General features: G+C 31.9%; 1 protein-coding gene across 3 annotated transcripts in view; it reads left to right on the top strand.

The window, feature by feature from the left end:
- Positions 1–13,779, top strand: part of LOC145249465 (calcium uptake protein 1, mitochondrial-like) — a 112,158-nt gene that overhangs the window by 21,888 nt on the left and 76,491 nt on the right. For all 3 annotated transcript variants that reach the window (XM_080111035.1, XM_080111037.1, XM_080111036.1), the window contains exons 3-5: positions 2,985–3,135; positions 3,288–3,453; positions 6,193–6,230. In XM_080111035.1, the coding sequence (XP_079967161.1) occupies positions 2,985–3,135; positions 3,288–3,453; positions 6,193–6,230 (355 nt within the window). The remainder of the gene's footprint in view (positions 1–2,984; positions 3,136–3,287; positions 3,454–6,192; positions 6,231–13,779) is intronic.

Raw genomic sequence — 13,779 nt, 5'->3', positions numbered from 1 at the left:
TTATTTAATCCAAAGGGTAGATTTTTCTCATTCTGTCAGCCATGACTGAATCATCATCATATTCAGTTCAATTGTTGTTTTACATACTGATATAATCAGAATGATTGAACACAGATCATAATGCTTAAAGAAGTTGTTGAACTTTAGAAATGGGGGGGGGGGGGCAGTCACCAGGATAGTGAGTTCTTGACTGCTGCACTTGACAGAAAAGTAGAATTTGGAGTTAGAAGTTAGTGAAGTGCTACCAAAATGCAAAGATAAGTTTTTAACTCCTAGCTGGTGAATTCTGTTGTTTAATAATTTTCACTAATATTGTCCAAATTTACAAACCATTCAACTATGCCAAGAAATGTCAACTCATTGTTAATGACACCGTGTTATCTTCTGTTCCAAATAGTTCATCACATTTTACATGCTCTATATTATTTCTCTTTCTCCCAAATCCATTTTTATCACCTCCATGTTTTCCTTGGCATCCCCTCTCAACTTGCTACCTTAATCTACATCTATTGACTCCCATCCATTCTTTCAATGTGACCATACTATCAAAGTTTCCTGTTCTGAACATATCTCTCTACGTTGTTTAAATATAATCTTCCTCTGAGATCATGAGAATTAAGCCTGTCTTTAACACTCACTATTACATACGCTCCGTAATGTTTATAATTTCCATTAATTTGCTGTTCATAAAGTGTATATTTTGTTAATTTATTCACTTCGGTTCACATTTCGGCACATCAACCTTTTCATCTTACAACAAATGTTCTTGCATTTGAAGTTGAAGTTCTACACTTTCTGAACCCATGTTATTCAGCCACTCAAACAGCGGTATACACGTTCATATGAAAATGTGTTCATTAAAAATGGGATATCGTGTGACGTACCTTTTCTCTGTCCTTTCTTTCCCCTTTGTGGCCATGTGTCTTTGAGTTGGATGATGGCTACAATGTTGTTCTTCCTACCAATTTTCTCTCTGCAAAGAAATCCTTTTCATATGCAGAATAATGGATGCATAAGTTTTCTTGTGTTTTTTGGACATAGTTGAGTTTTATTCTCTTATGAATCATTTCAGAGACGTGCTGCCAAAGCCCTCACTGGCCCTACATCTTTAGTCGGAGGAGGCGCGGGTATGTTGAGTTTACTGCTAAATTTTAAACCTCGATATGTTCTTCGCATCCAAGAATAAAACGGCCACATGTGTTCTTTGATTTGCCAAGAGATGCTGACTTGAAACCTACGGGAAACCTCATCAGTATGCCTTGTATTTAAGAATTCTGGTAATCGGTCATCTTCCTTTCAGTACAGACAAATTAGTCTCCTGTGCGTCATGAGTAAGTTGCTGGAATCTGTGTTAAATAGAGAAATAGTCAACCACCTCAGTTGACATAATAATCTTCTTAGTGACATGCAATATGGTTTCCGTTCTGCTAGATCTACAGCAGATGTGCTAATGGTTATATCTCATAGAATTAGTGAATCTCTTGGAGGCTTCCTCTCTAGGGCAATTGCTCTTGACATATCAAAGGCCTTTGATAGGTTCTGGCATAAAAGTCTACTTCATAAAATCTCCTGCTACAGTATAGCTGGAAATGTTTTCTCAATTATTAAATCATTTCTGTCAGATAGGCTCATAAGAGTAGTGGTTGATGGTCAGAAATCAGAAGCTCACAGTATTAATGCTAGAGTCCCTCAGGGATCCATCCTATGCCCAACGTTTCCTGATCTACATCAATGATCTTCCAAATAACATCCTAAGATCATTCGTTGACATTTATGCTGATGACACTATGATCTATGGCAACACATCAAAGACCGTAAATGACCAAGTTCTCTCTGGCTCTCTCTTCTTTGATCTTGAGCACGTGGTACAATGGGGAAAGCAGTGACTGATTACTTTTAATGCATCTAAAACCAAACTCACCGCTCTGATCTCCATCTGGCACCAATTAAAATGGATGGTCCTTGTCTTGGGGAAGCTCTATGTTTTGACAAGCTTCTGGGCTTGACCTTTACTCCTGATTTAAAATGGAACACATATATCAAATCCGTTGCCAAGGTCGCTGGAAAAATGGTAAGATCCTTGTACCACTCCAGTAGATATCTCACTCCTGATGCAATTTTCTACCTATATAAAAGCCAGGTAGGGCCAATCATGGGATACTGTTGCTACATTTGGGCAGGAGCTGCTAGAAGCAGCTTATCCTGCCTTGACACAGTTCAAAATAGACTTTGGAGCTTAGTGGGGGATGCCCTTTTCTCTTCCCTGCAACCTCTTTCCCTCAGAAGAGACGTTGTGAGCCTGTCTCTGCTTTATCATTATTTTCATGGCAAGTGCTCATCTGAGCTTTAATCTATGGTCCCTCCTCACCAAATTTTCACAAAAAACACCTGTCTAGTCAAAACCACTATCAATAATTTCCTACACTCTTTATCTGTGCCTAAACTTAAATGATCCCATGAACAAAGCTTCTTTCTTAGAACTGCACACTTGTGGAACTCTGTTCCATTTCCCTGCTTTCCAGCTGACTACAATTTGATTATCTTCAAGCCCAATGTAAACAAGTTCTTGATGAACTGTCTCCAAAGTAATCCAATTTACAAAATTTCTACTACTTATGTTTACTACTCTATAATCCCATTGAGTAATGTGTACCTATTAACCCTTATCCTCTAGTGACCTCCAAGCATTGATAAGTGGGGATTCCTATGTAAAAAAAAAAAAAAAAAATATTTAATTTAAAACATTTTTCTCAAGAAATTTAATTTTTTTTTATGATGATTAAAAAGAAAAAACAAGTTTATTAACTAATTTAAGTTGAGACATGCTGAATTTCCTATTGACACAGTCTGAACACCATCTGTGCTATTTAAGAACTGACTACATTAGAGAGGCCCCTCCCCCACTCCTTTTCTGCCTCAGAAAATCAGGTGATGTTTATTTCAAGACCTAATTGTTTTTCTCTTCTTCCTGCATTCCTTGTAAGGTCTGGAGTTGATGAAGATGATGTTCCCAGTTTCACAGTAAAGGCCGATGCACCAGCTGAAGTGACCGGAGATACTTCAGAAAGTGAATCGAGTGTTGAGGAAGAAGACAAGAAAAAGAAAAAGAAGAAAGTTGGTTTCCGTGACAGAAAGGTGAAATAAACTTATCCTACTATTATTTACGAACCACTTTACCTGTAAAGTCAACTATGGTACTCAAGATATATATATATATTTTGAGTATATATAAACGTAAGTATTGAATTTTATTGATGATGTGTCTTTTTTTTTCCTTTTCTTTTCAGATTATTGAATATGAGAACAGAATCCGAGCATACTCCACCCCAGATAAAATTTTCCGCTATTTTGCCACCCTGAAAGTTTTGAATACAATAACATCTGAATATGAAATCTGCATGACCCCAGCTGATTTTGTACGATCCATCACACCTGGAATCAAACAACCTGACGGTAACAAACCATTTTCTATATTGTCCATCCATCATTTTCAATCCTCTCATAATATTCTACATTGTTCAACTTACAATTTATCCATTTCATCAATCTGTGTCCTCGAGCGGCTTTTGGCCTTGATAAGTGATGGCTCATTAGTAAAATAAAAACTTTGCTTTCCTCATACGTTTGTAAACATGCATAATGCTGTAAGTTTACTATGACGCATAGGTGTATGCTGCAGACGACAGATCAATAATGGGGTAAAATATCTCACTCAACGCTTGATCACCCAAAATTTGATTTATCCACTTGGAAAAGTTATTGCCCTTTCAAAACCATTAGGATCATGCTTAGAAATTAAACCACTTGAGATTCTACAGAATTAATGCCTACTCCAAAAAAGAGATATCCTGGTTATAGTCAGCTAACGTATTTCCTAACTCCCAGTGTAGCGCTACTGGAAGTGGTGACGAGGCAAATTAGTTCCTTCACTTTTAATGTATTTCAGTATTTCTATTGTGAAGTGATTTATTGAACTAAAATATAAAAAAATGACATTATTGAAAAATATACCATAAAAATTAACAAAATTATCAAAAGATAAAAAATAACACAATTAGTCTTTATTTGCACTTTTTATAACAAACTTTAAAAAATAAAAGTTTTTATTTTATTTGAAATTTTATAAGAAATATGTTTATGAAATTATAAAAATAAAATTTCTTTTTTAATTTTAAAAATGTTTTTATTTGAATTTATATAATAAATATGATTATAAAAATATAAAAATTAAAATTATTGAAATTAAAATAATAAATGAAATTATTGAAATCAAAATAACAAAATTGCAAGCACCATAAAAAAACGTTTCCAATATATAGTATTCCCAAAGTAGTTGGCTTTGATTCTCAGTCACCATAGGAATCCTTGGAGATGATTAGATGATTATTGAAAAAAGCTAAATGTGTTATTTTATCTGTGTAATTTTGGTAATTTTTATTGTATATTTTTCAATAATGTCTTTTTTTTATATTTTATTTTAATAAATCACTTCACAATAGAAACCCTGAAGAACAATAAAAGTGAAGGAATTTGCCTTGTAACTGCTTCCGGTAACAGCCACGCCAGAAGTTAGGAAGCATGTTAGCTGACTATAATGAATATCCTGGAAATTAGGTTTTTCTATCCGTTAATAAAACAGCCCATCATTTTCAAGTAGGTTGGCCTTCCTAATGTAATTACCATTAAATAAAAATGAATCCTGAGATTAATATGGTTCAAATCATACTATCAGTTGCTGATTAGATTAATTTTACTATACAAAATCTTAGCTGTTTTAGTGTCCGATTTTCATGGGATATTTTGTTTTCATTCTCTCTTTTGCTTACAACTTGTTCTCCAAATTTGTTTGACCTTCTCACTAATCTGGTTGTTGAACAGATGACAAACCTTCATTTGGTAACAGAAAAAAAAAAAGGCTGTCAGCTAAGAAATTGACTATCCATGGTCGAAGGGGGTTGTCTACTCATGTTTACTCATAACATTGCAGATTTTGTTGATGGAATTACGGGTGCATCATAGTTGCAACATAGGAAGCTTTTTTCTTTTCCTCCGCAATTTTTTTATTTTGTTGTTTTTGCTAGGAATGAGACATTTCAACTAAGATATTTTAAGATTCTAATTGACCTTTTAAGTACAATTTTTTGTATCTATTTTGCACTTGGTTCACTCAATAAATTAACCAGATAGTTTGGGTTTTTTTAATTATTTTCCATGAGTTCGATTGTACCTATAATTACTGGAATGATAAAGATCTTCCTAAGATTCCAATTTCTTTTCATTTTGCATATAAGACCTTAATATTTCGTTATCTTTTCCCTCTCAGCTATGTTTAACTCAGCATCATTGGAGGATACTAACTTCTACTAAGGTTGCTTCTTTCTCCTTTTTATCCCATATCACTATGTCAGGTTTTATGGCTCCATTTTCTAGGTATGTATTTCATAGTTGTAGTGGATGGTGTATGACTTTTTTCCAACAGTTCTTTCTGGTATATGTGCTCATAACTTGCTTCTACATTAGATATTAAAATTTTTACAGACAGTGCAATGGAGATATATACATACTCCATTATGTCGCATTGTATAGTAAATGTCCCCAGTCCCCAAGCAAAACCTTACTAGATTATTAAGCCTGGTATGTAGCGATAAAAAACTTTATCAAATTGATGAGTCACCTCAATTCCCAGCAGCCGCGATAACTATGCACAAATACAATTTTAATTACTAATTTTACCAATTTTATTCAACCTTTTTAGTTTCTCCCTTGAGCGTTGACATTTACACAGTCGTCTTATCTTGGCTTACAATCTTCTCAATGGCGTCTATGATATTTCTCAAGAGATACTATTCCTGTACCAGAAAAAATCGGCCCAGAAACTATTTTACCGATAGTTTTGATTGAACCAGATGACGGCCACTTTTTCTATCAGGATCTCTGAATCTTAAAATGGACTTCCAGTTGGTGTAACAAATGCGCTAGTGATGAACCAAATTAAAGTGAAATTGGATAGGTGTTAGGCCAAAGCGTCCCCTTCGTATAAATTTCTACCCCCATTTCTCTACATGGCAACTGAAACCTGCTTGTTTATTTTTTGCAAATTTATTCAATTGAATTGACCTTTCCTTTGCTGCCACCTCCTTTTTTGTGGGGAGGTAATTTTCTAATGATTCATTGAAGTATTTTATTTTGCAGGCCTTGGTCTTGATCAGTTTCGCAAGTTTGACCCCAAGGTATGTTTGTATTTAATAAAATCTTTGTCTTATAAACGGATTGAAGAATTAAGATTTTGAAAAAGAAAACAGTATTTCATTCGACTTTTTATCCGTCTCTTCTTGAAATTTTTTGTATATGGAATCTATTTTGGTTTCATAAATCTAACTTTCAGAGCAAAATATAGTAACATCGTTTCAGTACTTTAGAAAAATTTATCAATGCACACTCTTAAGAAACCTGAATAGCTACTCGATACAGTTATAAAATAAACATGAACCCTTTATTTTATTTTGATTTAGAATTTTCTGTTTCTACAAAAATGTTTATTGCATAGTGATTTATTTTCTTTACTGATCGAAACTGAGTGAGTATTTCTCAATAGTTCAAAATAAAAAAAAATTTTAATTTTTGGTAATCCAAGGAGAGACTTTTTTTATATACAATTCCTATGAACAAAACTTCACTGGACATACAATATATATGTATACATATCGGCAGAATAATAACTAAAAGGCAGTCAACCTGCATTTATGCAATGTTCATGACTTCCGCTCATTTGAATATTCTAAATTGTTTAATGTATTTGCCCGAATTTAGCGTTTAATAGTTCTTAATTCCTTTCATTTATGTGGCAATTGTTTGCTGGTCTTGTGGTAAAGGTTTAGCAAAAGGTGGCTTCGTTCGAATCTTATGACTGGCAGGAATTGTCACCTCCTACACTGATGATTGCACAAGCATGAAACACTCGTGTCTATAGGTATAAAGAATAATTATTGTTTAATTATAATATATTAATTTCAGTCGACAGGACATGATGACTGACAGTTTATGTTAATTAGAGAGAAACTCCATACATCGTTGACATCATGTGTCCAAAAGTTAGATCTATATATTCTCTGTTAAACATCTTATAAATATAGTAACTAATACTACTACTATTATATTATTGTTACTATTATAAATAGGAGCTGATGGTTATATCACATTAAAATATCACTTTTTGAATTGTAGAAGTTAAGCAATGTTGAATGGATGACTATTTAGGAATACCAGCTTCTGTAAGTTTGGAAATGTTTACAAAGTAATTATTTCTGATATCCGTAGGGAAAGGTATGAATCCACCTCTCCTTTCCCTAACCTGATGGGTGGAATACTAATGTAGTCTGGGCCTTTAGTAGGGTAACTAGTCTAGTTGGAAAACTCCAAGCAATTTTTTAACAGGTTCGTCGTGTTGGAATAGATGTCCAGTCAGTGTAAAATTTGACATTGCTTAACTGCAAAGAGGTGCAGAAGGTAATGATGTTGTAGATGACACCTATCATCTTGGTATGTGATCCATCAACGTTTATCCATCAAGTTTATTTGATCATCACTATTTAGTGTCCTAGATTCTGATCTGTAGAGTAGGATGGATTCAATTGATGCATTGAAAACGTTTAAGTTTTTTCAAATTTTTGATAGCAGCTTTCCTAAATTTTATTAAGAGAGTTGATTATGCTTCATGCGCGGACGATACATCTATTCGTATTATAACCAGAGTCGGTGAACCCTCCGAAACATAAGATATAATTTGTATAATGTGTATAAAATATAACGAATGATTGTTGAACTAAAATTCCATATAAAAATATGTTTTTTTACAGTTTAATCGCTAAGTTGTTTTTTTTGTTAAACTATTTTGTTTGGCAAACAGACTTGCTTTCCATAAAATAATGACAATAACATAATTTATTGATTTATAGATTGATTGATTTTTTTTTATATAAATGTTGTTTAAAAATTAGATGAAGAATAACGTTTTTATATTTTAGCTAAATTTTAAAATTTAACTAGTTTTATTATTTGATCTGAAAGTCCTTCCTTGAAAAAAAAAAACTGTTCAAAAGGTTCACTTACAGCTTAGAACGCAGTTGATATGTATCATATCCTCTTATAAATTTGTATCACTACATATCGCTTAACTCTGTGTTCGATGATATGATTCAATTTTATAAAGTTTTTCATTTTTTTCTGCAAACGTTGTATCATAATATTAATATGATAATATTCATAATGTGTATGATAATATTAATATGATAATATTATTCATAATGAGTATCATAATATTAATATGATAATATTATTCATAATGAGTATCATAATATTAATATGATAATATTATAATGTGTATGATAATATTAATATGATAATATTATTCATAATGTGTATCATAATATTAATATGATATTATTCATAATGTGTATCATAATATTAATATGATATTATTCATAATGTGTATCATATTATTAATGATATTATTCATAATGTGTATCATGTTATTAATAATATGTATCATATTATTAATATGATATTATTCATAACGTGTATCATATTATTAATATGATAATATTATTCATAATGTGTATCATATTATTAATATCTAAAAACAAAATTTGTATTTTCATCCAGAGAATATTTTTCTATGTTCTTACATAATATACAATGTGATGATGATAATATGGGATGATATGATAATAAAATTTGATAATATAATACTAAAATGTGATAATATAATAATAAAATGTGATAATATGATAATAAAATGTGATAATATAATACTAAAATGTGATAATATAATGAAATGTGATATAATAATAAAATGTGATAATCTATATATATAAAAGCAAAAATGTATGTATGTGTGTATGTTTGTGTGTCTGCTAAAAACTTTCGACAGACAACAAAAATTCACAAACTCGGTATCATATCGAAGCTCCATCCTTCACTCGAAAAATTAGCCAAAACGTTCATTTTTTCACCCCAAAATCGACAATTTTCGAAGGGGGGAGGGTCAACAAAAACGGACCTCTCGACGGTTCTACGCATGCGTCAGATGACGTCATGATCTGATTTACTTTAAATGGTTGAGAAACTGAACAAATTTCATGTACGTCGCGTTAGGTCAGTTAATTAGCGTGTTGGTTCATTATCTAAACATTTTGGGTTCGAATCATGGTGTGAGATGTCTTTCTTTTTTTTTTTTTTTTCTTTTTTTCGATTTTTTAAATTTAAATATTGAACCAGTGTTATTTAAGCCATTTTTCACGTAACATTCGTTTTTGTGTTTTTTTTTTTTTACTTCGCTTATCCACCCCCGACCACACACCCAAAAATACCCAGGTACCCACCGATTTTTTAAATTTTAATATCGAAACAGGCTTATTTAAGCCATTTTTCACATGTTCGTTTTTCTGTTTTCATCGTTTGTTTGCCTCACGTTAGTTTTTTTTTTTTTGTGTTTTTTTTTTTATGTTTTGACCCCCCCCCCCCCGCTTAATTAAAATGTTGTTTTCTTTTTTTACTTCGCTTATAACAAACAAACCTGGTCATTGACGTCATCGTCGTAACGCTCGACGACTTTCGGGTGCGCACCTGTCAATTTGGTTCAGTAACTCATTCTGGCTGGCTGATTTTATTTTCAAACTTCGCCTCAGGGCTTCAGGTATGATCATCCCCCCCCCCCCCCCCCGTTTTCTTTTTTATTTAACACCACACACACCTACAAACACCCAAGCAATGCCGGGTACCCCCGCTAGTATGATAATAAAATGTGATGTGATAATATAATAATAAAATGTGATAATATAATAATAAAATGTGATAATATGATAAAATGTGATAATAAAATGTGATATAATAATAAAATGTGATATGATAATAAAATGTGATATGATAATAAAATGTGATATGATAATAATAAAATGTGATAATATTATAATAAAATGCAATTTTATGATAATAAAATGTGATAATATAATAAAATGTGATATGATAATAAAATGTGATATGATAATAAAATGTGATATGATAATAAAATGTGATATGATAATAATAAAATGTGATAATATTATAATAAAATGCAATTTTATGATAATAAAATGTGAAGGATCAAATACTGCTTTTTATCTGGCTTCTACTCTGAATTTGAACCAGCCTTAAGAATCACAAAAACACACAAACCTCTGCAATAAGCTATGAATACTGTGGAAGGATGACAATAAACTTACATTCTATATCTATTAGAAATCAAGGGGTGTTTTTGTGCTCACTTTCTATCCATTCATAAAAATGTGTGCAAATTTTTAATTCATAGAAATCTCAGCTCTTTTTCAGATTTCTTTTTAGCAGTTCATACATCTATTACTTATTACATTAAAGTGTCGACATGATCTCGACTTGGATACATTGTACAGAAATAATATGGGAATGATATGATAAATGTGTAATGTGAGTCTTAAAGACAGGCTTAGATCGATGATCTCAAAGGAAGATTGAATCTAGACAGTATAGGGAGATGTGTGTAGAACAGGAAACCTTGATGGTAAGGCCACATTGAAAGAATGGATGAGAGTTCTTGGGTTAGTAGATAGAGAATAATTAAGGTACACGGTTGAGTTCACAAGGAGAAGGCCAAGGAAAACATGGGAGGAGATGATAAAAATGCATTTGAGATAAAGAGGGAAATAATATAGTCCTGGCTAGAGATAAATTAGTTTGGACATCAATTTCTTAAAGTCATCCAACACATGGCAGCATGTAAAACAGACAGTATACGGAATCTGACAAACTATTTGGTACAGAAGATAACACTGTGTCATTAACAATGAGTCGACATTTCTTGGTATAGTTGAATAGTTTGTAACTTTGAAAGATATTAGTGAAAATTATTAAACAACAGAATTCAAGAGTTCCTATTTACAATGCCTCCCCACGGGACAGAGTTAGACACCAGGGTTGTTTTTTGATGTGGAGAAAAGGAACAAAAATAAAAAATTGTCTCAGTCGTGAAGGATTTCTCCTCCACTGACAGAGAACAAGAAATTGAAGTGCAGCATCTGAAGAACAGATACTACACTTTGATCCTGTCCCGAAGGCCAAGTCAAACAAAATTCAGGAGTTCAATCTAATCTTTCCATTTTGGTAGCAGTTCACTAACTTCTAACTCAAAACTCCACTTGTCTGTCAAACATCGTCGTCAAGACATCACTAACCTGGTGGCTGGATGGTTTCCTTCTTTTCTAAAGTCCAACAACTTCTGTTTTTAGCCAAAAGGCCAAGAACAAAGTAGAGTATCCATTCTGGTGCTACACTTCACCTTTTCTGTCTTTGATCAGTGGAGGATAAATCCTTCTAGACTGAGGTAATTTTAATTTTTATTCCTATCCAGAGTGCTCCTTTTTAGGGAGCTGGATTTTCCCCACATTAAAAATCGACCTCATGGGAAGGCAAGTAAATATGAACTTCAATTATCTTGTGTCCCAAATTTCCAGTGCCTCTTTAGAATCCAGGTGATATCAAGGAAAAGGAATTTATCTCAGCACTTGAATTAAAATATATCCAGTGGAGATTACTTTCTAATCATGTCTTCTCTCTCAAGTGGCCGTTTCTGCATTTTCTAAAAAATCTTGTACTGATGGAGACAGGAGGTATAATCTTGCAGAGAAATATACAGCATCCAAATAGGTACGTGAGCGCAACTTCACCTGCACTATTTTACAACTATCTTTAAGTCTAAATAGAGTTTTAAGTACTTATGCAGAATAAGAACCATGCTATCATCAGAATTTTCTGAACAGTTTACATAAAATGCTGAAATGTACTGAATGAAAATTTTGCATTTTTTTTTTTTCGCAAACTGTGCCCAATTTTTTCAATGAAAAATATATTATTTCTGTTATTACAAAGATAACTGAATGAAAAGAAAAAAATGTTACAAAGAAAATAATGAATAATTATTGAACAATTTTCACAAAACTTTACAAAAATTAAAATTGAAAAAAAACATTCCTTGTAAGTTAAGTTTCATACATAAATATTTATTTTATTTTTGAATAGCAAACTATTTATTTTTTTTAAAATTTCTTTTGTTCAAATCAAAATAAACATTTATTTTTTTAGATATATAATAAACTAATGAGAGCAAATAAATGTTTTCTTAAATGACGGCTGATGCAATTTCATTGGTTCAGCATTTGGGCATCTTTCGGCATTTTCCTTAAACTGCCTAGAAAATCTCAACAATAGATTTATTCTGCATAATGACCAAAATTTACTAGAAGGAAAATGTCCAGAATTTTCGTTAGCTAAATCCTTTAGAATGAAAGTAATGAAAGTAATCCTCCCGAATGTTTTGGATTATGCAGTCTTATACTTCATTATTTGCTATTGGATATATGACAACTGGAAACAAAATTGGTAATTGAGTTTAGAAAACATTTCAGAATCAAGAAATGATTGTAATTTTTTTATTTAAAAATAAGATGCCTGTCCCAAATTCCCTCATAAAAAAAACAAAAGTAAAGAAAAATCTGTACGATGTACACACACGTGACAAAACAAAAATATCATATTCCAAAATCATGTAAATTGATCAAGTAGTTTTATTTTTAAATAAGAAAATTAAATTTTATGACTAAACTACAAACAACGATATCTTGGCACCATCTTTTAAGCAGTCTAAAGGAACAAAGGAGGTAACTCCAAACTAAGATTTTAGAAAGCCATTCCTAACATGAGGGAGGGGGAGGGGGCATTGGAAAAATTCAAATTTGCTTAAAAATAATTTTCTTTATAAAAATAAAATTATTTGATCAATTTATGTGTATTTTGGTGTATGATATTTTCTTTCCATCACAGGTATGTATATGATACAGATTTTTCTTTATTTTCATTTTTTTCATGCGCCAAAAATAGTTCATATTAAAACAAGTGGGCACAGCCTTTTACCAATCTAAAGGAAATTTTGTTTAACTTGATAATCAGCTGCCCATTTCTTTCATGGTTCTTTTTATTTGTACAATTTGTTTTTGTTTTTAATGCGTGTTGTATCAATTTCATTATAAGAATGTAATGTCTTTTATTCAAATGTTTTTTGGTTTTTTTTTTTTTTGATAGGTTTGTCTTATTGCAATAGTTTTAGAGTAAATTTTGAATATAGAAATACAAAGAAATCGAATAAGTATTAATTGGCATTTATTTAAAAAATTAATGATGAAATTATAATTAACAAAAAATCTCTTTGGTGATACATTTTTTGGTCTGCCATGAACTGTGGAAAATAACAAATGCCATCTTATTAGAAATAGACAAAAATGAAAAAGAAAAGCTTTTACAAGATAAAAGTTGAATCGATTTTTATTTTCGTTGAATGATTTCATGAGCTTCTTCTCATATTAAACTTTCAATCTCACTTGTTGTTGTTGGTCGAATCTACAACAACTATGTCCATAGTGCCATGTTACGTATTTGTGGATTCTGGGCTCTCACTAGCTCAGCCTTCCTAAGAATGCAAAGGAATGACATGGCTATGATTTGTGTTATGCTCGGACTCCCTACTGTTCAGGATGAACATGTCTAGACTGCAGTCAGCTCTACGTTGCAGCCGCCTACCATGGTATGAACATGTTAAACAAAGCTCTGCTTGGATAAACAAATGTACACACATTTCGATTAAGTTCTTCCAATAAAGATGTGTGTACAGGCAGGCAGATTGATGAATAATTCAGTCAAACATGCCGTTATCGAAAC

This window comes from Euprymna scolopes, chromosome 28 (genome assembly GCF_053919585.1).
Source record: "Euprymna scolopes isolate OS-2025 chromosome 28, ASM5391958v1, whole genome shotgun sequence".
Lineage (NCBI taxonomy): Eukaryota > Metazoa > Mollusca > Cephalopoda > Sepiida > Sepiolidae > Euprymna > Euprymna scolopes.
This window is presented reverse-complemented; position numbering and strand designations above follow the sequence as displayed.